Source organism: Oncorhynchus keta, chromosome 13 (assembly GCF_023373465.1).
Source record: "Oncorhynchus keta strain PuntledgeMale-10-30-2019 chromosome 13, Oket_V2, whole genome shotgun sequence".
NCBI lineage: Eukaryota > Metazoa > Chordata > Actinopteri > Salmoniformes > Salmonidae > Oncorhynchus > Oncorhynchus keta.
The window spans coordinates 30,939,386-30,966,778 of NC_068433.1; the positions used below are offsets into that span (position 1 = coordinate 30,939,386).

General features: G+C 44.1%; 1 protein-coding gene across 4 annotated transcripts; it reads left to right on the forward strand.

Annotated features, from left to right (window-relative positions):
* Positions 1-27,037, forward strand: tdrd7b (tudor domain containing 7 b). Of its 4 annotated transcripts, XM_035783895.2 has the most exons (19): positions 1-185; positions 1,696-1,908; positions 3,882-4,026; positions 12,511-12,727; positions 14,783-14,862; positions 15,658-15,911; positions 16,311-16,939; positions 17,814-18,009; positions 18,229-18,340; positions 18,464-18,666; positions 18,926-19,060; positions 19,577-19,660; positions 20,029-20,163; positions 20,696-20,809; positions 22,926-23,077; positions 23,232-23,455; positions 23,664-23,847; positions 24,082-24,242; positions 25,574-27,037. In XM_035783895.2, exons 2-19 carry the CDS (start codon positions 1,696-1,698, stop codon positions 25,792-25,794), a joined length of 3,459 nt encoding a protein of 1,152 aa, XP_035639788.2. In that variant the 5' UTR covers positions 1-185; the 3' UTR covers positions 25,795-27,037. The 4 variants fall into 4 exon arrangements, with proteins under 4 accessions (XP_035639788.2, XP_052315939.1, XP_052315940.1 ...); XM_052459979.1 differs by lacking the exon at positions 1-185 and having other exon boundaries at positions 1,680-1,908; XM_052459980.1 differs by lacking the exons at positions 1-185; positions 1,696-1,908; positions 3,882-4,026 and adding an exon at positions 11,013-11,407.
* The last annotated feature ends 356 nt before the right edge of the window (positions 27,038-27,393 follow it).

Sequence of the window (27,393 nt, forward strand, 5' to 3'; positions counted from 1 at the left end):
GACACACACGTGGCTACACCAACCACAAACCGGAGGACTGGGAGACGCTTGGCTTGGTTCAAGCGCAGCGTTGAGTGAGAGAGGGGATAGCTCGGAACAGTCAGGGCTAAACTTTCAGGGAGTGTGACGAGCAGGTCGTGAATAAATTAACCGGGTCACCATCCCCCGTATTCATTCCCAGCAAGGTAAGAGTTTATTGAATGTGTGATTATTGAATTATTTCACAAACATTGGATAGATGAACGATTTCAGTTTGATATTAGCCTATTTGTTGGCGGTGAACGCTTTGGATAAGCGCTCTTTGAGTGCCCCCAAGTAGTGACATGAGTACGGAACTCGATAGAGCGCAACGTCGCTTGACATGACACTTGGGGCTTGTTGCTGTTGGTGACAGTTGCAAATGCACATTTAGAATTTAGATTATATTTGACAGCCTAATTTATGCCAAGAAATCATTTGCTTTTTCGGTTTTTAATGTCCGCGCATAGAGCGCCAACTTTATCCAATTCTCTGTTGGCATGGAGGGTATGGATGTGACATATTACGTCACCACTTGTTCTCTATTCTCTGTGGAGAGGAAATCCTGTGAAGAGAGTGGCACGAGACGCGTTCACTGACCTATTATAAACAATTTATCACGTTGACATATTTTGTTTTTCATCCACAATTTATTTTGTATTTAGACCCACTTAAGTCATCGGTATTTACAAAAAGTCGAGGGAGAGCGTAAAAGAAAGTTGCTGGAGAAAATTGAGGGCGTGCCTTTCTGTGCCAAATTCGAGAACTGTCTGTGTCTTATATGAAATCAAATAATTGAAAATAAACACCAAATCCTTTTGCGATAAAAATGACTCTACAAGTATCTGTTTGAAGCTAAATCAAACTGCATGCACTGCAAATTCCAGATTGGGGCGTTGTGCAGTGTGCTGAAGTTCTACACGAAACTGAATGCCCTCGATTACAGTGAAATGTAATAGTGAAACTTAATTTGACCATCATGAGAGAAAGTCAACATGTTGACTGCAGTAACTAGTTATGCAAATACCTTAATATTATTATTATTTTAAGTTGCTTTCAATATAGAGACTGCTTTCTATGTTTACCTGATATTAGTTTACAATGTGGGGCTATGATTTTAGTTTTGAACATGATTCTGTTATCGGCTACAAAAGTTGTATTTAGACAGATACTAATTGTATCATAAACATCTATTATTATATATTTTTGTTTTAAATTTGTCAGTGTCAGATATTGAACTTAGTTGATGTTTATACTGAGGTTAAACTTTTACAAACTGGAGGGCCCGGTGCCAGTCTGTTTCAACAAAAACAGACTGGAACCCACCAGAGAAACTCCAGATCCTGCGCTTTTCTCAGATCAGTGATGAGAAACCTGTTTGACAAGGCACCCCTGACCCAATGGACCAATCCTTTTTAATACAACAAATCTGTATTGTCCCCAAAGACAGGTTCAGAAACATAGGCCTACAACTATAGCTTTGTTACCATAGCAACTATTACCATGTTATTTCCACTTTGTTATAATGTAAAGTGCTACCAACCAGTTTGCCAGGCCTCTTCCCTCTTGGCATCTATCCCTCCTTTGAAAAATAGGTATTTTGACTTCATTGGGATGACCAGGTAAAATAAAATAGAAATGGTCATATATAAAATGTCCTTGTTTTGTGTTATCGAGATGGCAGACGTAGAGCTGGTGAAGAAGATGTTACGGGAGGTGCTGACGGCCAATAAGAGCGGACCCGGGGTGTCTTTGTCCCGCCTCCAGTCTGAATACAAGGATCTGACTGGTGAACAGATCCCTCATAAGCAGCTGGGTCATGGCAACCTGGACGCTCTGCTGCACAGCATGCCCAGCGTGGTCCGCATGGAGCGCAACCGCTCTGGGGAGGTGAGGAGAGAGTGTGTATACAGTGCCTTGCGAAAGTATTCGGCCCCCTTGAACTTTGCGACCTTTTGCCACATTTCAGGCTTCAAACATAAAGATATAAAACTGTATTTTTTTGTGAAGAATCAACAACAAGTGGGACACAATCATGAAGTGGAACGACATTTATTGGATATTTCAAACTTTTTTAACAAATCAGAAACTGAAAAATTGGGCGTGCAAAATTATTCAGCCCCCTTAAGTTAATACTTTGTAGCGCCACCTTTTGCTGCGATTACAGCTGTAAGTCGCTTGGGGTATGTCTCTATCAGTTTTGCACATCGAGAGACTGATATTTTTTCCCATTCCTCCTTGCAAAACAGCTCGAGCTCAGTGAGGTTGGATGGAGAGCATTTGTGAACAGCAGTGTTCAGTTCTTTCCACAGATTCTCGATTGGATTCAGGTCTGGACTTTGACTTGGGCATCCTAACACCTGGATATGTTTATTTTTTAACCATTCCATTGTAGATTTTGCTTTATGTTTTGGATCATTGTCTTGTTGGAAGACAAATCTCCGTCCCAGTCTCAGGTCTTTTGCAGACTCCATCAGGTTTTCTTCCAGAATGGGCCTGTATTTGGCTCCATCTTCCCATCAATTTTAACCATCTTCCCTGTCCCTGCTGAAGAAAAGCAGGCCCAAACCATGATGCTGCCACCACCATGTTTGACAGTGGGGATGGTGTGTTCAGGGTGATGAGCTGTGTTGCTTTTACGCCAAACATAACTTTTGCAAAGTTTAATTTTGGTTTCATCTGACCAGAGCACCTTCTTCCACATGTTTGGTGTGTCTCCCAGGTGGCTTGTGGCAAACTTTAAACAACACTTTTTATGGATATCTTTAAGAAATGGCTTTCTTCTTGCCACTCTTCCATAAAGGCCAGATTTGTGCAATATATGACTGATTGTTGTCCTATGGACAGAGTCTCCCACCTCAGCTGTAGATCTCTGCAGTTCATCCAGAGTGATCATGGGCATCTTGGCTGCATCTCTGATCAGTCTTCTACTTGTATGAACTGAAAGTTTAGAGGGAAGGCCAGGTCTTGGTAGATTTGCAGTGGTCTGATACTCCCATTTCAATATTATCGCTTGCACAGTGCTCCTTGGGATGTTTAAAGCTTGGGAAATCTTTTTGTATCCAAATCCGGCTTTAAACTTCTTCACAACAGTATCTCGGACCTGCCTGTTGTGTTCCTTGTTCTTCATGATGTTCTCTGCGCTTTTAACGGACCTCTGAGACTATCACAGTGCAGGTGCATTTATACGGAGACTTGATTACACACAGGTGGATTGTATTTATCATCATTAGTCATTTAGGTCAACATTGGATCATTCAGAGATCCTCACTGAACTTATGGAGATTGCTGCACTGAAAGTAAAGGGGCTGAATAATTTTGCACGCCCAATTTTACAGTTTTTGATTTGTTAAAAAAGTTTGAAATATCCAATAAATGTCGTTCCACTTCATGATTGTGTCCCACTTGTTGTTGATTCTTCACAAAAAAATACAGTTTTATATCTTTATGTTTGAAGCCTGAAATGTGGCAAAAGGTCGCAAAGTTCAAGGGGGCCGAATACTTTCGCAATGCACTGTATATACACACACACACATACACCCACCAACAGAGAGATGTATGGATGAGCAGACAGACGGACACACACACACACACATAAACTGAGACACTAAGAGCGGGGTACCACCGAGTACATACACTCTAGAGCTCACACCAGCTGGATGCTAATCGTTCAGAATCATTGACTTTTGAAAACATCATTTTCCAGCCAGCCAGCCACTGGATAAAATGAACAGTTCAAGCGTTCTAATTATCCCATAATTACCAGTTCAAAAGTCAATGCAGACTGATAATGTAGCTATTAGCTAACTGTTGTTTGTGTGTGTGTGTGTGTGTGTGTGGGGGGTTCTCTCTTCCCTCTCCAGATGGTGTATTTCGCCTCAGTCTCTGGCGAGACTGCCCACGTTGCCAAGCTTGTGGCTCGCCAGCGTACCTCAAAGAAGACTGGACGACCCCAAATGGTCAACTGTCAGATGAGAGTGAAGCCTGCCGCCCCTCTCGTCCTCAACGGTAGGGCGCGCGCGTGTGGGGGGTCTGACTGCCTAAATCCATCTGCTTTTTCCATAACCATTAGACTTGTAGACCTATAGAATGGCAAATTGGGTCTTATCTGAGTAGAGGAGGCTTATGTGACTGTCACTGAATGCCTTTTATTGTATTAGCTGAGAGGGGAAATTCAAGTGTTTTGAAACTAAGATTTCACCTCATACTGATTCCATGGAATGCCACCTTTTGGATCAAACCTGGGGAACATTCAGTTAACTTATCAAATTACACAGACACTTGAGCTTGTTTTTAGAATACGCCTGAACTCAATGCCCTACATAAGTTTGCAATGGGACAATGATGTAGGACAATGTAATATTCTAAGTTGACAGGTTGAAAGATAATTTATAGATATTTATAGATATTTTAGGCCGGTCCAAAGGTACTAAGAATAAAAGCCTCGTACAAGACCAGACGCTGCACCGACACATACACACTAAGAGTTTATTTCCAAAATGCTATATCCACCAATTTTTCACATTGGTGTTTTTTTAAATCAGAAATGATTACTTATGGGTACATTCATGTATGTGTAAAATACTATACTCCAATTTTTAATTCATAGATTTTAGATGTGTATGAAAATGTTTTATTTTGTTGCTAAATGCTATATATCCATTGTTGAGCTGGAATGGAATGTCCATATCCTGTATGTTTGACTGTGATATTTGGTTGTCTCACCTAGCTATCTTAAGATGAATGCACAAACTGTAAATCTCTCTGGATTAGAGCATCTGCTAAATGACAAAAAATGTCAAATGAAGATGTTTTACATACAGATCTCATATTTTAGTTTTTATTTTGATGTATAATTTGTGAAGTTCTTTATTAAAAATGTAGTTATTTGTTATATTTGACTGTAAAACCTAGCAGTACTACTTGTTTCTGTGAGAGTGAGGCGGATATATAGCATTTTGCAAAAAAACATGATTATTTGTCACTCTGAAACCATTAAGTGATAGATTTTAAACATAGGTGTCTGTCAACCCCATTCCATGATTTGACAGTGAAAAAACACACCAGTCTCTTTCAAAATGTCTTTATACAATAAAAGCTCATTTACAAACATTTCAGAAAATGGATATATCAAATCAAATTCAAATCAAATTGATTTACATAGCCCTTCTGTCATGCCCTTACCTTAGAGATCCTTTTTATGTCTCTATTTTGGTTTGGTCAGAGCGTGAGTTGGGGTGGGCATTCTATGTTTTTGTGTTCTGTTCGGAGGCAGCAGGAAAAGGGAACCAGCGATATGAGGGAACATGGCTGGCAAGGAAGCCCGAGAGGCAGCCCCCCCCCCCCCCCAAAAAAAAAAAAAAAAAAATGTGGGGAGTGTGGCAGAGTCAGCAGTCAGACCTCAGTCGCTACAGATCTCTGAGCCCGGTGCGCTACATTCCAGCTCCCCGCATCTGCCGGGCTAGGGTGAGGATCAAGCCAGGACGGATGGTGCCAGCCCTGCTCTCCAGACCTCCAGTGCATCTCCTCTGGCCAGGATATCCTGCGCCAGCTCTTAGCACGGTTTCCCCAGTTTGCCAGGAGAACCCAGTGAGGCCTGTTCCAGCTCCCAGCATGTGCCGAGCTAGACTGGGCATTCAGCCTGGAAGAGTGGTGCCAAGGCTACGCACCAGATCTCTAGTGCTCCCCTAGCCCGGTCTATCCTGTGCCTCCTCCACGGACCAGGCCTCCAGTAGGTCCAGTAGGTCTCCCCAGCCTGGTGAGTCCTGTGCCTGTTCCCAGAACCAGGTCTCCTGTCCGGCGCTGCCAGAGTCGCCCTCCTGTCCGGCGCTGCCAGAGTCGCCCTCCTGTCCGGGGTTGGCGGTGAGGGTCCCCGCTCCAGAGGCGCCACCTAAGTGGGCCAAGCCTAAGGTGGAGCGGGGTCCACATCCCGCACCAGAGCCGCCACCGCGGATAGATGCCCACCCAGACCCTCCCCTATAGGTTTAGTCCGCACCTTTTGGGGGGGGGTACTGTCACGCCCTGACCTTAGAGATCATTTTTATGTCTCTATTTTGGTTTGGTCAGGGCGTGAGTTGGGGTGGGCATTCTATGTTTTTGTGTTCTGTTTTCTATTTCTGTGTGTTTGGCCGGGTGTGGTTCTCAATCAGAGGCACCTGTCTATCGTTGTCTCTGATTGAGAACCATACTTAGGTAGCCTTTTCCCGCCTGTGTCTTGTGGGTAGTTGTGTTCTGTTTTTGTGTCTGCACCAGACTGAACTGTTTCGGTTTCGGTCATTCTTTTTGTTTTGTTATTCAGTGTTCAATTCAAATAAAAAAGATGAACACGTACCACGCTGCACCTTGGTCCTTACCTTATTCCACCAACAGCCGTTACACCTTCGTACATCAGCTGATATCTCAAAGTGCTGTACAGAAACCCAGCCTAAAACCCCAAACAGCAAGCAATGCAGGTGTAGAAGCACAGTGGCTAGGAAAAACTCCCTAGAAAGGCCGAAACCTAGGAAGAAACCGAGAGAGGAACCAGGCTATGAGGGGTGGCCAGTCCTCTTCTGGCTGTGCCGGGTGGAGAGTATAACAGAACATGGCCAAGATGTTCAAATGTTCATAAATGACTAGCATGGTCAAATAATAATCACAGTAGTTGTCGAGGGTGCAGCAAGTCAGGATCTCAGGAGTAAATGTCAGGTGGCTTTTCATAGCCGAACATTAAGAGTATCTCTACCACTCCTGCTGTCTCTAGAGAGTTGAAAACGGCAGGTCTGGGACAGGTAGCACGTCCGGTGAACAGGTCAGGATTCCATAGCCGCAGGCAGAACAGTTGAAACTGGAGCAGCAGCACGGCCAGGTGGACTAGGGACAGCAAGGAGTCATCATGCCAGGTAGTCCTGAGGCATGGTCCTAGGGCTCAGGTCCTCCAAGAGACAGAAAGAGAGAATTAGAGAGAGCATACTTAAATTCACACAGGACACCGGATAAGATGGGAGAAGTACTCCAGATATAACAAACTGACCCTAGCCCCCTGAGACATATAAACTACTGCAGCATAAATGCTGGAGGCTGAGACGGGAGGGGTCAGGCGACACTGTGGCCCCATCCAATGATACCCCCGTACAGGGCCAAACAGAAAGGATATAACCCCACCCACTTTGCCAAAGCACAGCCCCCACACCACTAGAGGGATATCTTCAACCACCAACTTACCATCCTGAGACAAGGCCAAGTATAGCCCACAAAGATCTCCGCCACGGCACAACCCAAGGGTGGGGCGCCAACCCAGACAGGAAGATCACGTCAGTGACTCAACCCACTCAAGTGATGCACCCCTCCTTGGGACGGTATGGAAGAGCACCAGTAAGCCAGTGACTCAGCCCCTGTAATAGGGTTAGAGGCAGAGAATCCCAGTGGAGAGAGGGGAACAGGCCAAGCAAAGACCGCAAGGGCGGTTCGTTGCTCCAGAGCCTTTCCCTTCACCTTCACACTCCTGGGCCAGACTACACTCAATCATATGACCCACTGAAGAGATGAGTCTTCAGTAAAGACTTAAAGGTTGAGACCGAGTCTGCGTCTCTCACATGGGTAGGCAGACCATTCCATAAAATTGAGCTCTATAGGAGAAATCCCTTCCTCCAGCTGTTTGCTTAGAAATTCTAGGGACAATTAGGAGACCTGCGTCTTGTGACCGTAGCGTATGTGTAGGTATGTACGGAAGGACCAAATCAGAAAGATAGGTAGGAGCAAGTCTATGTCATTCTTTGTAGGATAGCAGTAAAACCTTGACATCAGCCCTTGCCTTAACAGGAAGCCAGTGTAGGGAGGCTAGCACTGGAGTAATATGATCAACAAAAAAAAAGTACTAACTGAAGTTTATTTAGTGTTTTATCCAGGTAGCCAGAAAGTAGAGCATTGCAGTAGTCTAACCTAGAAGTAACAAAAGCATGGATGAATTTTTCCGCATCCTTTTTGGACAGAAAGTTTCTGATTTTTGCAATGTTGGAAAAATGCTTTTCTTGAAACAGTCTTGATATGTTCGTCAAAAGAGAGATCGGGGTCCAGAGAAATGCCGAGGTCCTTCACAGTTTTATTTGAGACGACTGTACAACCATCAAGATTAATTGTCAGATTCAACAGAAGATCTCTTTGTTTCTTGGGACCTAGAACAAGCATCTCTGTTTTGTCCGAGTTTAAAAGTAGAAGGTTTGCAGCTATCCACTTCCTTATGTCTGAAACACAGGCTTCTAGCGAGGGCAATTTTGGGGCTTCACCATGTTTCATTGAAATGTACAGCTGTGTGTCATCCGCATAGCAGTGAAAGTTAACATTATGTTTTCGAATGACATCTCCAAGAGGTAAAATATATAGTGAAACCAATAGTGGTCCTAAAACGGAACCTTGAGGAACACCGACATTTACAGTTGATTTGTCAGAGGACAAACCATTCACAGAGACAAACTGATATCTTTCTGACAGATAAGATCTAAACCAGGCCAGAACTTGTCAGTGTAGACCAATTTGGGTTTCCAATCTCTCCAAAAGAATGTGGTGATCGATGGTATCAAAAGCAGCATTAGGTCTAGGAGCACGAGGACAGATGCAGAGCCTCGGTCTGATGCCATTAATAGGTCATTTACCACCTTCACAAGTACAGTCTCAGTGCTATGAGGGGGTCTAAAACCAGACTGAAGCATGTCTTCAGGAAGGCAGTGAGTTGGTGCGCAACAGCTTTTTCTAACATTTTTGAGAGGAATGGAAGATTCGATATATGCCGATTAGTTTTTTTTACATTTTCTTGGTCAAAGTTTGGCTTTTTCAAGAGAGACTTTATTACTGCCACTTTTAGTGAGTTTGGTACACATCCGGTGGACAGAGAGCTGTTTATTATGTTCAACATAGGATGGCCAAGCACAGGAAGCAGCTCTTTCAGTTATTTAGTTGGAATAGGGTCCAGTATGCAGCTTGAAGATTGAGAGGCCATGATTATTTTCATCATTGTGTCAAGAGATGGAGTACTAAAACACTTGAGTGGCTCTCTTGATCCTATGCCCTGGCAGAGTTGTGCAGACTCAGGACAACCTGAGCTTTGGAGGAATACGCAGATTTAAAGAGGAGTCCGTATTTGCTTTTTGATGATCATGATCTTTTCCTCAAAGAAGTTCATGAATTTATTACTGCGGAAGTGAAAACCATCTTCACTTGGGGAATGTTGCTTTTTAGTTAGTTTTTTGACATTATCAAAAAAATAATTTGGTTTGTTCTTATTTTCCTCAATTAAGTTGGAAAAATAGGATGATCGAGCAGCAGTGAGGGCTCTTCGTACTGCACGGTACTGTCTTTCCAAGCTAGTCGGACGACTTCCAGTTTGGTGTGGCGTCATTTCCGTTCCAATTTTCTGGAAGCTTGCTTCAGAGCTCGGGTATTTTCTATATACCAGGGAGCTAGTTTCTTATGACAAATGTTTTTAGTTTTTAGGGGTGCAACTGCATCTAGGGTATTGTGCAAAGTTAAATTGAGTTCCTCAGTTAGGTGGTTAACTGATTTTTGTCCTCTGATGTCCTTGGCTAGGCAGAAGGAGTCTGGAAGGCCATCAAGGAATCTTTGTGTTGTCTGAGAATTTATAGCACGACTTTTGATGCTCCTTGGTTCTGGTCTGAGCAGATTATTTGTTGCAATTGCAAACGTAATAAAATGGTGGTTCGATAGTCCAAGGATTATGAGAAAAAACATTAAGATCCACAACATTTATTCCAATGGACAAAACTAGGTCCAGATTATGACTGTGACAGTGAGTAGGTCCAGAGACAAAACCCACTGAGTCGATGATGGCTCCGAAAGCCTTTTGGAGTGGGTCTGTGGACTTTTCCATGTGAATATTAAAGTCACCAAAAAGTAGAATATTATCTGCTATGACTACAAGGTCCGATAGGAATTCAGAGAACTCAATGAGGAACGCTGTATATGGCCCAGGAGGCCTGTAAACAGAAGCTATAAAAAGTGATTGAGAAGGCTGCATAGATTTCATGACTAGAAGCTCAAAAGACGAAAACGTCTTTTTTTTTTTGTAAATTGAAATTTGCTATCGTAAATGTTAGAAACACCTCCACCTTTGCGGGATGCATAGGGGATATGGTCACTAGTGTAACCAGGAGGTGAGGCCTCATTTAACACAGTAAATTCATCAGGCTTAAGCCATGTTTCAGTCAGGCCAATCACATCAAGATTATGATCAGTGATTAGTTAATTGACTATAACTGCCTTTGAAGTAAGGGATCTAACATTAAGTAGCCCTATTTTGAGATGTGAGTTATCACGATCTCTTTCAATAATGGCAGGAATGGAGGAGGTCTTTATCCTAGTGAGATTGCTAAGGCGAACACCGCCATGTTTAGTTTTGCACAACCTAGGTCGAGGCACAGACACGGTCTCAATGGGGATAGCGGAGCTGACTACACTGACTGTGCTAGTGGCAGACTTCACTAAGCTGGCAGGCTGGCTAATAGCCTGCTGCCTGGCCTGCGCCCTATTTCATTGTGGAGCTAGAGGAGTTAGAGCCCTGTCTATGTTGGTAGATAAGATGAGAGCACCCCTCCAGCTAGGATGGAGTCCGTCACTCCTCAGCAGGCCAGGCTTGGTCCTGTTTGTGGGTGAGTCCCAGAAAGAGGGCCAATTATCTACTAATTCTATCTTTTGGGAGGGGCAGAAAACAGTTTTCAACCAGCGATTGAGTTGTGAGACTCTGCTGTAGAGCTCATCACTCCCCCTGACTGGGAGTGATATATAGTGTTTTGGAATGAAACTCTTTACACACACACCAAGTTGCTGTACTGATACACACACACACACACAGTCGTTGTATAGACACCCTCGCTTGGATCAATAGTCTTAGCTGGGATCAGCCCCCGTTCAGGAAATGTGAAGAGAGAGAGAGGGGAGGAGAAGGGAGATTGAGCAAGCGAGGAAGAGAAAGGAGGGAGGGAGAGAAAGAGCGGGTGGGAGAGAGCGAGGGGGGGAGAGCAAGAGACAAAGAGAGATGGAGAAAGAGAGGGAGTCTAAACGGACAGAGAGAGGTGGAGGAGGAGAGAAGCTCATGCAGTCTCATCGCAGCAGCGAACATCGGATTTAGAAACAAACGTTGAGGTGCTGATTCACATGCCAACGCAGCAGCCTCCCTCTTCCTGCGTCCTCTCTCTCTCTCTCTCTCTCTCTCTCTTCATATCTCCTGAACAGGGGCTGATCACAGCTAGGAATATTGATCCTTTCTGAAATAGAAAACCAAGGGACTCTGGGACTGTGATGCCGCTACTGATGCTGTGTCTGCCGTCTTTGTCTCGCCACCACCGGTGTCGCCTCACCTAACCTCAGACGGCATATCCCTAGAGGGAGAGGGTCACTGGTATGCATTGAGACAGGCCAGCGCGTACTGTAATTAGCTATAGTCACAGCCTATATCTGTGAAGGAGGTGGGATACGGAGGCTGCCGATGGTTGCTGCTGTGGTGTCTCATTCTCAGCAATAGCAAGGCTTGGTGAGTACTAGGTTCTGCAGAGGAGTGGAAGGGAGGAAGAGAAGAGCGGAAAGGATGAACAGAGGAGCAGGGAGGGAGGAGGAGACAGTCAGGCTGAGAGGTGTGGTGTGTAAGATCTGGGCTGTTTGTTGTGTGATGTCGTTTCAGCTGGGTTGGGCTGATATTGATGATTTATTACCAGAGTGGGGCTCAGGCTGATGATGTCATACTAGGGCTGGATCGGATCAGAGCCTTTACAATGTAAATAGAAGGCTCTGGATTGGATAGGATGTCGGAACTAGGTTAATGGGTGTGATGTTAGCGCTGCAGGGGTATTCTTTGTAGAATATCTGGCATCCAATCAGAGCTTGGATAAAAAAAAGAATATGACGATGCCGGGATTGAGCAGATTAGAAATCTACAATGTCATCAGTTGGATGACGATCACACTGAAGGTTTTATGACTTGTCAACCTTGCTTTAAGTTATTGCAGAGTGAACTAGAAGGTATCACATCAAATGTATTGGTCACATACACGTGTTTAGCAGAATGCTTGATGTATTCTATGATGTAGTCTATTCGCTGCACAGCAAGGCATAATGATGACAATGGTGGGATCTACAGTGACAGTATTAGTCACTCGGCTGTTTTTATGATTGACTTAAAGATAAGCAGACAGCCCTTCTTCAATGTCTTGTTTACATGTATTATTTCTCCTCTTGCCAACTCTGTGTGTGTGTGTGTGTGTGTGCGTGCGTGCGTGCGTGCGTGCGTGCGTGCGTTTCAACAGTTCTTTTTTTTTCTACCTGACAATTCAATGCACCCACCTGGTGTTCCAGGTCTGAAGCGGTCCCTGATTGGTGGGGCAGAATGGGAAAAAAGCAGTGGAGCTGGCTTCCTGGTCCAGATGTGGTTTTGAGGGATATATACTGTACATATGTATGTGTGTATTTCCGATCATCCTGACATCACTATCTTTCTCTCCTCCCCAGCCAAGCCCAGAACCTCCCTAAGACAGCCAGACCATAGGGGTCGTGGTGTGGGGCGAGGAGGCGGGGGCGGCCGGTCAGGGGGCCAACATGACTTTAGACAGGGGAGGGACATGAGGGACACCCAATCAGAAGGGAAGACTAATCAGAGTTCCAACCAGAACAAACCAACCCATCAGAACACCCCTACCACCAGGAAGTCCTCTGTGCCCTCAGAGAGGTGAGTGGTTATTGGTGGAAACCATAGACTAGACTGGTTAGACTACACTATTAATTCTAATCATGACTGAAATTAGTTCAATAACAAATAATGGAGGGAAAAAACTTTTCTCTCCTTGGGAGCCTAGTAGTGTGAATAACTTTCCTCTGGGGTAGTTTAAAATGCTGTCTCTGTACAATTACTCTCTAGGAACCAAAAATGAGGGCTTCTTATTTGGTCCCTTTTAGGTTGTCGTGCTGTTATGTAAATAGTTTGAGTTTCTTCCTTTGTTTTAGGAAGTATTACTTTGAGTTGGAAGCATCGCCATCACTGTGAGGGGGGAATTTTGTTCCATGGTCTAAGAATCAGGGAAATGAAAGGACAAAAAGAACTAAGACAAGGATTATTTATCTGTCAGTCACTCTCCTCTCAGTTTCTTTCTTTCTCTTTCTTTCCTCCTCTGTTCTCCTCTTTTTTTTCTTTCTTCCTTGGTGCATGACCTGAATGAGAATAGAATCGTGAATGAAGGGCGCTGGAACCCAATGGTTGGTTTAGTTTAGTGGGGCCAGCCATCTCTTCCCTCCCTCCCTCTCTTCCCTCAGTCCTCCCCCCGTGCTTATTCAGCAGTAGCACCAGGGATGCAGCAGCCTCTCTCTCGCTTCCCCCCCCCCTCTCGCTCCCACCCCCTCCCTCTCCCACCTCTCTCTCCTCCTTTCTCGCTTTTCAAGCACAATGTGGCTAACAGCTAGCTAATGAAAACAACTGACCGTACCCCGATTCACTCTTTTTTTGTGTGAGTGTGTGTGTGTGTGTATCATTGGTGCTCTCTAACCAGACAATGGACCACAGGGGAGACCGGAGTGACATGGCTGAAAGCATAGGGACAAGGCAGGCTAATCCCTCTCCTATTCTACTACAGATTAACAGCCCAATGAATCAGCATATCTGTAGTCGTACAGTCTGGGCACTTTCATCTGACGCCTCCGATCAAATGCAGAGGGATGCGCGTGGGAGCACACAAACAAAGCAGCACGCACACACACAAGAGCATGGTGTGCGCACACACACAGGAATGCAGATACACAAACACACTTTTATCTGCAACTAGAGGAAAAATCTGGGTGGTGCAGCCACTGATCGCTTGGCCATTGTCAAGTACTCACTGGTGGTATGTGAGGGTTTGTGGGGTCAATCACATTTTGGCCGCTCTCAAACGCTTGTCTGGCTTCCGAGTTAACTGTTGGGGCTAATACAATTGAACAGTTATAGCAATCCATCATAATTTACAATATTTATTTTCTAATAGTTTAATGTTGATTCCAGTCCAAGTTGCATCTCAGTTGTATATACAGTGGGGACAGGAGTGTTGAACATATGCCCTCTCCTGATTAGGAAGAAACTCATAGGCTACAACTAGGGGAGTTTTTCCTGGTCAATCAGGCAACATAATGTGTTTATGACAAACTATTGGCCCCAATTATGTATGTCTGGTGTTGTGTAGCCAAAGAATGGCCTGTTTATGGTGCATCAGTACTGTTCTGCCCGGCGACCCAGTTGTATGAGCGTATGTATTCATAATGTTATGTCCCTATTGTCTAAGGTCATTCTGGGATGGAGAGACTCCCATCAGAGAGCATTCTGGGTAGCATGGTGTAATCAAGAGAGGCCATCAATAGAAATGGTGTTTGTAGGAAGGCTCACCAACCCATGGACTTGAATAGGGGCCGTTCTAGGAATTATTCTATGAGGAGACCTCTAGACTATCTCAGGCCCCTAGACTCTAGAGCCCCTGGGTATTGTTTATGGAGTGTGTACAGAATACTGTAGAGTATAGTCTAGTCTAGCACTGACGAGGGTGACTGAGTGATTTCGCTGGCTTCTTCCACCAAAGTTTCTGTTCGGTTGAGAAATGGGGACGCAGACTGAAATGATGTTTCCAAACAGGAAACAAACAAGCAGAACAATTCAACACATACGTTTGCTATTCCTCCATTGGTTCATAAGTGTGTAGTTTAGATACAGTAGAAATGGCTCAAAGTCAACACATATCATTTTCTCTCTCTTCCTTTTGTGTAGGTCCGACAAAAGGATGACACTTCCATCACGGTTCCAGAAGGAAGTGCACGCTCACCTATCCAGGAATACCCAAAGCAACAGTAAGTAGGACTCTGTAAAAGTGGCTCGGTCCAAAAGCAAGGGGCTTCAAGGCACACAGCATGGCTGTTTTCATCCTTGCACTCTAATCAGGGATGTATTTCCTCATTCAGGGGTGGCAGCGTAGCCTAGTGGTTAGAGCGTTGGACTAGTAACCGATAGGTTGCAAGTTCAAATCCCCGAGCTGACAAATCTGGTACAAATCTGTCGTTCTGCCCCTGAGCAAGGCAGTTAACCCACTGTTCCTAGGCTGTCATTGAAAATAAGAAATTGTTCTTAACTGACTTGCCTAGTTAAATAAAGGTACATTTAAAAAAAGAAAATCAGAGATGAGTCTTTACATCTGAGGCCTTTCCAGGTACTAGAACCTTATTCAAACAGTTATTAACATATGACTGGCCCCTCTGGTTCCTGGCCTTTAAATCCTTTTAAACGCAACACATCTCAAAGCACGAACATTTACAGGCTAGAGTTTAGCTTCAGGCTACAAACTCATGATGTAGTAATAAAATACAGGCTCCAGGAAACAGACTCGTTTTTTGTTGTTGTTGTGTTACCTTGATACACCAAGAGTCTCTCGCAATGTAACACGTCGTTCTTAGATAAGCTACACCTACTTAGGTCCAGGAGTTTTTCTCTGGGCCCTCGTTGCCTGGTCAGGACAGAGAGTCACTTGACTTATTTATTACATATCACCCCAATAACCAGGATATACCCGTAGAGGTTCGTACACATCCATGCCTAACCAACATCCGCTTGACTCTAAAATGTCTTCCGACCCTTATTTTCTCCTTCAGCTCCCTCAAACCTCAACGAGAGTGCTGGCTCTGGGAAGCCCAAGCCACAGCACTCCCCCAAGGACTACAACCCCTCTTCTGCTGGCGGGAACTACAGTCCCCAGCAGGTGCAGGGGCGTCTCAGAGAGGTGTTGAACAAATACAGTAATGGCTTCTGGGTGTCTAAGTTACCCCAGCTCTACAGAGAACTGTACAAACAGGACCTGCCTAGCGAAGCACTCAAAGATCTGGAGCACTGGACACACGTATGCACTGTAAGTTATATTGGAGACTTTACTTACAAGTCACATATTTTACTGAAAATGAATACAGGGAAGATAAATAAATGAAATGTGTTTGCAAAAGTGTAATACCGATATTGTACAGGGGCGCATTGAGTAAACAAATGTTCCTATAGTTAGTTAGATACTCAGCAGTAGGCTGAATTCAATCATCTGTTTTGCATGAGCAAAAATATTTGCATTTTAGACCTTTTTGTAAAAGTTGATACTCTCTAAGGCAAATAGCCTGTAGGTCCCCACAGCTGCATAGCATACAGTGACATATGTTCTATTTTACAATTCATTACTCCTGTACTATTGTTTTAGAGTGTGTTTTTAGATCGGTTGGTTCTGTGTATCTGAAGAAGGATCTGGCCTTCTCTTCTGTTTCAGGTAGAGAAACCTTGCAGCAGTAACCCAAAAGAGTTACTCCTATACCCAGCTAAAGAACCAACCCATACACAGACCCCATCCCCTGTCCCTGCCAGAGTCCTATCCCCCACCTCCGCCCCTTTCACTCCATCCACGGACATCAAACCCCAGTCAAAGCCCCCTACCAGCCCCCCTACCACCACCATGAGCCCTCTCCCCCTCACCCCCCCTTCCACCTCCCCCAGTCACACAGCCTCCCCCTCCACCCTCTCCCCCGACTTGAAACAGAAGCTCGGGGAGCTCCTGGTGAAATACAGCAACGGTCTATGGGCCCACGCCTTACCCAAACTCTACTTGGACACGTACAAGACAAAACTCCCCGAACACGTCCTGGAGAATCTCTCGCTGCTCTCCGACTTCTGCACCGTAGACTACCCCATGCCGGACAACCCCAAGAGGGCCATCCTGTACAAGAGGACCCAGGAGGAGGAGAGCTGCAACAGGAGGGAGTCAGTGGAGGAGCGCAGGGCCAGAGAGGAGGTAGGGAGGAGGCTCAGTTCCCAGGCTGTACCTCCTCTCCTCATTCCCAGGGAGGAGTACCCCTCTGTGCTGGTGGTGGAAGCTACCAATACCAACGGAGTCATACTTCGGTAAGAACCTCTGTAATAGGCACAGGCTGTTATGGCCTGTTGTTCGGTTAAGGGTGATTGGTACTGGCTCTGAGGTCCAGTTGTTTGGTTAAGGGTGATTGGTACTGGCTCTGAGGTCCAGTTGTTTGGTTAAGGGTGATTGTTACTGGCTCTGAGGTCCAGTTGTTTGGTTAAGGGTGATTGTTACTGGCTCTGAGGTCCAGTTGTTTGGTTATGGGTGATTGTTACTGGCTCTGAGGTCCAGTTGTTTGGTTATGGGTGATTGTTACTGGCTCTGAGGTCCAGTTGTTTGGTTATGAGTGATTGGTACTGGCTCTGAGGTCCAGTTGTTTGGTTATGGGTGATTGGTACTGGCTCTGAGGTCCAGTTGTTTGGTTATGTGTGATTGGTACTGGCTCTGAGGTCCAGTTGTTTGGTTATGTGTGATTGGTACTGGCTCTGAGGTCCAGTTGTTTGGTTATGAGTGATTGGTACTGGCTCTGAGGTCCAGTTGTTTGGTTATGTGTGATTGGTACTGGCTCTGAGGGCCAGTTGTTTGGTTATAGTTCATTATGAACAGGGCATGATTTGTTGACCAGCCCCTTGGTGCTGTCGGAGCTGGACTTACAGCACTGAAAATAAATGAAAATTACTTTGCTGTCCCATAAGATGTGATTGTGCTCTCGCGCTCTCTCTCGCTCTCTTCTTCCTCTTTATCACTCCTAACCCCGCTCCCCTCTTTCTCTCTCTCTGTGTGTGTGTGTGTGTGTGTGTGTGTGTGTGTGTGTGTGTGTGTGTGTGTGTGTGTGTGTGTGTGTGTGTGTGTGTGTGTGTGTGTGTGTGTGTGTGTGTGTGTGTGTGTGTGTGTGTGTGTGTGTGTATTAACTCGATCCAGGTACATAGGAGAGGGCTACTCCCAGGCCCAGGAGGCTCTGGAGGATAAGATGAGAGCGTTCTACTGTTGCCAAGACAACAACAGTCGTACCCCTCTGGCCTCTCCAACCTCGGGTCAGCTGACAGCCGTCAGGGCTGAGGAAGAGGAGGAGATACTACGAGCACAAGTCACAGAGGTCATGACCGACAAGGTCAAGGTGAGGTCAAAGGTCAATTGGTTGGAACTTAGACAATGGAATTGAATAAAGATACATGGATTTCTATTGCTTAGGTTACTTGTCATATTAAACATCCATGGTGCCATGTTAATGATTTGAGGATAGGATGAGAGTTTATGGTTTGACATTTTAGAAAATGAATTGCATCTCTCTGCTTTTTTCCACACATACTTTTTGTGTCTGTTGGCTAATCTGTAGGTTTACTATGTGGATCACGGGTTTTCCGAAGTCATCAGCAAGGCCAAAGTGTTTGAGCTGCATGATACGTTTTTCAAGCTGCCTTTCCAGGCCACCAAGTGTAAATTGGCTGGTGAGTTTTGATTAGAATTTTCAGTTATATATTTCTTTAACAATAGTGTTTACAGGTTGAGGGTTGGATTCTGATTTCTTTCTTCTCAATGAAGTGTCTGTCTGCCTCTGTTTTCTTATCCAGGTCTGGAGACTTTCTGCCAGGAGCCTGCTGTTCTGAAGAAGTTTGAGTCCATGGCTAGCGGAAAGATCCTATTGGCTGAGATCCTGGAGAGAGAGCAGACCCCATTGGTGGTCCTGTATGACACGTCGCAGGATGATGATGTCAACATCAACGCAGCCTGTATCAAAGCCCTGCAGGACAAGACCCTAGCCAGCCCACTACAGGTGCGCTACTGTTATTGTAATTTGCTGTCAGTGGGTTGAAGAGATTCTTGAGCATCCTTCATCAATACTGTACTAATCCATGTTTTTCAGTCATGATTATTTTAATCTTGGGGTAATATCTAAATATTAGCCTTGCCATTTTCAAAACCTTAATGAACCATGGAACAGATTCCCAGATGCCAGATTGCGCCTTCACATTTTTAAATATGCGGAATGGGTTCATGTCTAACCCAGCCATGGTTCTCTCTCCCCCCTGTAGGTGAACAGTGCCTATATGAACGTGGCGGTGAGAAGTGTGTGTTCAGACGGGACCATCTACTGCCAGCTCCCTTCTCGAGGCCTGGCCAAACTCACTGAGATACTGGAGAAGACCGAGGCTTACTTCCACTCACAGGTACCTGTTTGTGTGTGTGCGGGTGCGGTGTGCAACCTTGTGTATGTATGTGCCTGCGCGTGTGGTAGAGCCTCTGTCACTCATCCTTATACTCTGAGGAGGCATAGTGGCAGATAGTTGTTTCCAGATTGAGATTAAGGAACATAATCTGGGGTTAAGACACAGGCCACTTAATCTGATCACATGACACTGGAACTGACCTACTGGGACTGGCCTACTGGCCACATACTACTACTACCTAGCGTAGGCCCCCCGTTATAATTCATTAAAACCGGTCAAATTGTTCAGATTATTTCAGATGCATACAATACAGATATATACATAGCACAAGGGCAAGCTACATCATGTTACATGTATCTGGTATTTTGTTATTATCTTGATGTATTGTTGTTAGATTTTTTTTTAATTGACTGTGACAGTCACCATAGGCCTCTTGTTTCTTTTTCCCTGTGTCTGTCTCACGTTGATGACATAATCCTGCTCCATATTGATGGCATAATCTCTTCTGTGTGGCAGGTGACATCAGAGTTCCTGGTGTCTAGACCGTTCTGTGGTAAAGGCTGTCTGGCTCGCTACAAGGGCAAATGGTCTCGCGTGGAGGTGAGATGGATACTATTACCTCAGGGTCAATACCGTATAGCTGATGTGGCAGAGGCAGATAGATACGTTTTGCTAGCTGCTGCCAAATAGGAAGGATGTCTACACTTTGGTCCAGAATTGAAAAAAAGTGACAGTTAATTTCAGTCCTTTCTCCACTCTGATCATAGGAGTGTCCTATATTTGAGAGTGAACCTCACTTATCTTATTATATCATTTGGATTATTTTATCTATCCCAGGACACCCTGGAAAACGGTGATAATTGTTGCCGAATGGACTATCCATGTTAAAAACAAAAAATGAACTGAGCTGAACTCATTGTGTACAGAGATATCCCAGACTCATGACCTCTCTCGCTGCTTTCCTACAGATAACCAATCTCCATGGCAGCAGAGTCCTAGACATCCTTTTCATAGACTTGGGGGTCCAGGCCTCGGTGGAGGTGTTTGAACTGAGGGAAGTCCCGTCCCCTTTCCTACACGACCTGATTGCTATTCCACCACAGGTCAGCACACGAGAGGACAGAGGAGAGATGATGTGTGGGACGGGGGGTGGTGTGTGTGTGGTTTGTTATGAGCGTGCATCCTGAGGGTTTTTGCTTTGAAACAAAGGCCTGTAGGTGTTCAGATAGTCTGACATCCTGGTAAACTGATATGATGTGAATGGTAATGTCCAACAATGAAAATACAAACAATATGTATATAAATGACTTTTTTTTTGCTCAGAAAACTTGGGGGGGACAAATAAAACCACCCGCGGGCCTCCAGTTGGGGAACCGTGAAATAGAGCCTCCCACAATGCAAGTGATGTCTGCATGGTGCAGTTGGTGAAAAGCAACTTGAAGGCAACTTCATCAAAAGCTGCATGAACTTTTGATATTTTTTTCTTTTTTTAAACCATAATGCAAATATTTTGAAAGGCGGTGACCAACGATGGTCATCGACTTGACTAAAGTGATCTGCTCGAACACGCCCTCTCTCTAGGCAGTGAAGTGTTGTCTGGGTAATGTAGTCTGATGTGCAGTAGTCTCTCTCTAGGCAGTGAAGTGCTGTCTGGCTGACCTGGCTGTTAGTGGTGTGGGCTCTTGGACCCCAGACGCTGTTCAGTGGCTCCGAGACGCCGTGCTCAACTCTACAGACTGTAGTATGAAGGTACATGAACGCACACAAATGCACATTTGCATACACAAACACAACGCTGTAAATCTGCACTGAGACACATGATATACAGTTGAAGTCGGAAGTTTACATATACCTTAACCAAATACATTTAAACTCAGTTTTTCACAATCCCTGACATTTAATCCTAGTAAAAATTCCCTGTCTTAGGTCAGTTAGGATCACCACTTTATTTTAATAATGTGAAATGTCAGAATAATAGTAGAGAGATTTATTTCAGCTTTTAATTTCTTTCATCACATCCCCAGTGGGTCAGAAGTTCACACACACTCAATTAGTATTTGGTAGCATTGCCTTTTAAATTGTTTAACTTGGGTCAAATGTTTCAGGTAGCCTTCCACAAGCTTCCCACAATAAGTTGGGTGAATTTTGGCCCAATCCTCCTAACAGAGCTGGTGTAACTGAGTCAGGTTTGTAGGCCTCCTTGCTCGCACCCGCTTTTTCAGTTCTGCCCACACATTTTCTATAGAATAGAGGTCAAGGTTTTGTGATGGCCACTCCAATACCTTGACTTTGCTGTCCTTAAGCCATTTTGCCACAACTTTGGAAGTATGCTTGGGGTCATTGTCCATTTGGAAGACCCATGTGTGACCAAGCTTTAACTTCCTGTTGCTTCAATATATCCACATAATTGTCCTCCCTCATGATGCCATCTATTTTGTGAAGTGCATCAGTCCCTCCTGCAGCAAAGCACCCCCAAAACATGATGCTCCCACCCCCGTGCTTCACGGTTGTGATGGTGTTCTTCGGCTTGCAAGCATCCCCCTTTTTCCTCCAAACATAACAATGGTCATTATGGCCAAACAGTTCTATTTTTGTTTCATCAGACCAGAAGACATTTCTCCAAAAAGTATGATCTTTGTCCCCATGTGCAGTTGCAATCCGTAGTCTGGCTTTTTTATGGCGGTTTTGGAGCAGTGGCTTCTTCCTTGCTGCACAGCCTTTCAGGTTATGTCGATATAGGACTCGTTTTACTGTGAATATAGATACTTTTGTACCTGTTTCCTCCAGCATCTTCACAAGGTCCTTTGTTGTTGTTCTAGGATTGATTTGCACTTTTCACACCAAAATGCATTAATCTCTAGAAGACAACGCATCTCCTTCCTGAGCGGTATGACGGCTGCATGGCCCCATGGTGTTTATACTTGCGTACTATTGTTTGTACAGATGAATGTGGTTCCTTCAGGCATTTGGAAATTGTTCCCAAGGATGAACCAGACTTGTGGAGGTCTGCAAAAAGAAAAATGAGTTCTTGGCTGATTTCTTTTGATTTTCCCATGATGTCAAGCAAAGAGGCACTGAGTTTGAAGGTGTGCCTTGAAATACATCCACAGGTACACCTCCAATTGACTCAAAAGTTTCTAAAGCTGTGACATAATTTTCTGGAATTTTCCAAGTTGTTTAAAGGCACAGTCAACTGAGTGTATGTAAACTTCTGACTCACTGGAATTGTGATACTGTGAATTATAAGTGAAATTATCCGTCTGTAAACAATTGTTGGAAAAATGACATGTGTCATGCACAAAGTAGATGTCCTAACCAATTTGCCAAAACTATAGTTTGTTAACAAGACATTTGTGGAGTGGTTGAAAAACGAGTTTTAATGACTCCAACCTAAGTGTATGTAAACTTCTGACCTTTTCATAATTTCTTGTTAAAGTTACCTTTTACTGCAGTAGGCTAATACAGGGTCACACAGAGTGATTCTTGGTAGTCTTAAACAAATCTATTTTGAGACAAAAGTATACACCTCACACACATGATTATGGGCTTAAAAAAAGAAGACACCTGTACCATGTGAGATATAGAGTTGAAATGTGTTCAATTTTGATTTTGCATCCCAATATTACACTTTATATACATCACAGAACACTGAAATATAACAACGTGGTTTGACATTGAAATACAGGATTTTCATCATTCTTTATTAATATTCTTGATTAATTATGAAAAATGTGAATAACATTCCACCCATGAGGCCAAAGGGGTGCTTTTGGTCATTGACTACAGGAAAGGGTTACAGATGACATCCTCTGAATTCTATTTCTCTCTCTCTCTTTCTCCACCCCCTCCCTCTATCCCTCCACAGATAGCCAAGCTGGACAAGACCAAGCGCAGCGTAGTCCATGTCTACCTGTTCACCGACAAGAACTTCCACGACCCCACGAGAAGCCTCAACCACCAAATGGCCGCCTCTGACCTCTTCAAACACCAAGGAGACGTCTTCCTAAGCAGCCACAGGTAGGGCTAGGAGTTGATTCCAAAAACAGTCTATTCCTAGTTCCTAAAGTATGGAGTCTCCTGCCATTGTGCTGGACTCTCGTGGGGTTTGGATAATGGAAAAATACACATTTTAGTGACAATTGACAATAAAGTAGATGTTGTGTTATCACAGCCCTTCCAAGACCTCCATCTGTACCTCCACTGCCACCCTCACCTCCACATCCACAACCACAACCACTCCCAGCTCCAATGGGACCAAGCCCCAGCTACGACGCGCCCACTCTGGCTCGGGACCCAGGCCAACGGGGGGTACAGGCACCCCTCCTGGAACTCCCCCACCTCCCTCAACCACCGCCCCTATTAAGCTACCCCCGCTGCTGGACCTCCCTCCTGCAGGTCAGAGACATATATTTACATGCTTCATAATGTTTATTTTTTTATCTGAAAATGAAAGTACTTGTGTTTTGCGCAAAGCTGTTTCCAACCTCGTCGTCTGTTGTTCCCGTTCGTTGATTTGAAAACGATCGATGCCACAAAACAATCTATGCGTCATAGTGCTGAAACCTTAATGTCCAAACTCTCCATATCTATGCCTCTGCTGCAGGTCACAACATGGATATCTATGTGTCCGTGGCCTGCCACCCGGGTCACTTCGTACTGCAACCCTGGAGAGACATGTACAAGCTGGTAGTTCTGATGGGAGAGATGATCCTGTACTATAATAAAACAGAGGAGAAGCCTCTCAAAGTGGAGAAGAATCAGATATACGCTGCTAAGGTGGAGAACAAGTGAGAAGAGGGAGGAGTGGGTGGGAAAGGCTGGGAATGTGTCTTGGGAGTATGTGTGGGCACTGTATATTTCAAGTGTGTATGAGGGATTTGGGTAGGGCTTCTAGTAGGATAGTCTGACTGCATTCAATAATTTGATAATCTAGATTATTTGGTCCCCCCGGGCTAAGGATTAACTTGAATGAACTTGATTAGTTGACCTCTAACCTCTGACCTCTCTCGGTGCCCTCCCAGTTGGCACCGTGTGCTGGTGAAGGGGGTGTTGACCAACGGCCTGGTGTCTGTCTATGAGCTGGACTACGGTAAACACGAGCTGGTCAGCTGCACCCAGCTTCGCCCACTAATCCAGGAGTTCAGACAGCTGCCATTCCAGGGCATCACTGCACAACTCGCAGGTAACTAAGGAAGTGTTGCCCTCCCGGCAACCATATTATGTACCTTAGATTTTGCTATTCACCTCAACATAGCAAAGTAATCTACAACAAGTGGTTCTTGTTATTGGCACACGTTAGAAAAATAGTTAAGTCCCTCAAAATGGGTTCCATTTGCTGTTGTTGTTGTGAACACACAAATAAAGCATCCCTACCCTCACTTAGTAGTGTGTCACATGGGCCTTAAAAGGCCCAGTGCAGTCAAAAACATGACTTCCTATATTTTATATATATTTCCATACTATGAGATTGGAATAATATTGTGAAATTGGGAAACTCATGATAATGCTCTTTTAGTGTAAGAGTTGTTTTAAGACTGATGTTTCAGCCTGTTTTGATGGGATGGAGTTTTGGTCTGCCTGGTGACATTACCAGGCGGTAAATGAGTTAATCGACCAATAAGAAAGAGGGTTCCAAACCTATCTGCCTATAAAAGCTGTTTTTCAATTTTTCCCTCCCCACTCCCTGACAATCCTAGCCAGATTCTTGCTTGAGAAATGCTAAGAGGCTATTTTTGTTCCTTCTTTACAATGTTAATTGAAACCATCACAGTAAGGTACTTACTTACTTGTTACCCAGAAATGATTTGATATTGAGAAAAAAAAATGTTGCTTTGGAACTTTAAGCTCCTTTAACGTCCTGATAATTCCATTCATTCAAAACCTTGGAGAAGGGAGGCCTCAGGTGGCAACGATAGACATTGGTCGTGTCTGAATACCCATAGTTGCAATCTAAATAGTAGGCTGTTTGGATATTAGAAAGTTTTAAAGAATGTGAAATTTAGAACATTTTGTGTGCTTTAAATGCAAAGTTGTCGGATTTCCATCTTGTAAAATTCGCTGCACACTATTGAAGAAGAGAATCGTCTTTTCACACCCACGTGTGTTTGACAATAGCTGATAATCAGAATAGGGGACACACACGCTCTACAGAAATGTATGAATGGCTGGAAACAAGCGCGATTGCGCATTAGATGATGCCTTCTCATTATGGATGAGTAGTATGTTCATATTTGTTGCTTACATACGTTTTTACTAAACATTACATTCTAAATAGTATGTAGTAAGAACAGTTCACATTATGTAGTTTTAGTAAGTAGTAGGCAACACAGATTTCGGACACGGCCATTGTCTGGAGAAATGCTTTCCATTTTACGAAATTATAAGGTACTTTCGTGTGCCTTTTGTTGTAACGCTTGTTTATTTGTATAATATTAATCGTTTTCAGAATTCAATGCTGATGTACAGTATTCATTATTTTGGTGTAAGTCTGTGACATTCTCACTCCACCAATAGGAGTGAAGCCGAGGCAGTGGTCGGAGGAGGCTTCCATCGTGTTCCGGAACCACGTAGAGAAGAAGCCGTTGGTGGCCCAGCTGGAGGCCGTACAGGAAGCGCATCACCCCTGGGACAGGAAGTTGACCGTCTTCCTGGTCGACACCTCGCAGGAGGAGAGGGACATCTGGGTGCATGACATCATGGCTGAGTTCACAGACGAACTCACCAAAGAAGTGTAGTTGGATAAACTGTGCACAACAGTGCATCTATAGTGCTGGTTATGGCAGGAACAACTAAGTAGGTCTATCCAAAACAAATGTAAAAAAATATATATACACGTTTGTTTTGGATACCTAAGTGTAGTCGGATGCTGGACTTTGCTGCGGGCGTTGCTATGAGAAACCAGAACGCTTGTTGGGGTTGCTATGGGAGACCATTGGGAGATGGTTTAGAGATATGTCACTTAGACTTGTCATTTTGTGTTTGAGAGTGGGGTGACACAGTGACAATGAAACACACTCGCAGCAGCATGGCATGATATTTTCATCAAAAGCTCAATAATATCACCCTCGTGCTGACTTACCTTACAGCTTTGCCACACAGAGGAGTTGTCATAGTGAACTGTTGAATATCTAGTCTCGTTATGGGATGGGTTTCCCAAAGCCTCCGTAGCTAATAACATGGTACAGTACTTTGTTTCTCTGGACAACCCAGACTCACACCACTTGTTGAACAGCAAAGTGCTTAATTTGACAAATTCCGTTCCTTAACTGGAAAACATTGATGTATCTGTTTCTCTCTCTTGTCCAGGTTGTGGGAAAGAAATAGCAGTCAACATTCGCTACAAAGGATTTTGGAAACTCACCTATGGCTAGTGGCTTTCATTAGGCTACAGTGTCTATATAAAGAATTTCTACTCTGGCTATACAAAGCTATGGAAATGTATATGTGGTGCATTAGCTGCATTATCGATCAACAATGCACAAAAAGTATTTAACTCAACTTGTAAGAGACTGTGGTTGGTTTTAAAGGCCTTTACCAATAGCCTGGTTAAACTAGATTGAAAGGTGAACAACAATAGTTTCGTGCCGCATTCGGTCTGTTATAGCCAGGCTAACTTTACCAAGGTCTGTTCATGGGAAACTAATATAAAAGGTATATATATATATGTGATACATTATGTGATACATTATCGATCAGCAACGCACAAAAAGTATTTAACTCCACTCAGAGACGGTTGTTAATTGAGACACAGAGTTCCAGTGTGAAGGCCTTTACTGTACCCAGGCCTGTTTATTTGAATCTGTCGTCATTAAGGTTTACAAAACATAGTTTAAAGGGATAGTTCGGCAATTAGACCGCTTTCAAGGGAAGGAAACCTGGATAAGTAAATACGTTACAATCACTGAACTATCACTTTAAGACATTCCCTCGAGTGAATTGATGATGCAAAGAAGCCATTGTTATTTCTTATTTCTATTTCCCACTCATGTGACTTATCTCGGTTTTAATTTATTTATTTTTAATTCATTGATTTTTTTTTTTTGATTTTGTGTCGGACAACAAGACTTTCTGCAGATACAGTATTCTTAGACCAGGAGTTTTGAGTGACCACGTGACCTGACCGAGAACATTTTTTGGGGCCCTAGCTACAGTATTAGGTTATTACTGTACTATAGGGCCCAAAAGTTTTTTTTTCTGGTTATGTCATCTAGGTCGGGAAAAACTCCTGGCCCTAGATACGCTGCATGTTATGTTGGAAATTGTGCTGAATTGCGTGCACATAATTTGATAATACAATATATGCTAACCGGTATTTGTGTTTAACTGACAATACT

What these genes read in the sequence shown, in the direction of transcription:
- tdrd7b (XM_035783895.2), top strand. Translation starts at nt 1,696, where the DNA reads ATGGCAGACGTAGAGCTGGTGAAGAAGATGTTACGGGAGGTGCTGACG. An exon ending in CTACAGACTGTAGTATGAAG is followed by an intron (nt 20,810 to 22,925) that starts GTACATGAACGC and finishes ATCCCTCCACAG; the next exon opens with ATAGCCAAGCTGGACAAGAC. An exon ending in GCTGGACCTCCCTCCTGCAG is followed by an intron (nt 23,456 to 23,663) that starts GTCAGAGACATA and finishes CCTCTGCTGCAG; the next exon opens with GTCACAACATGGATATCTAT.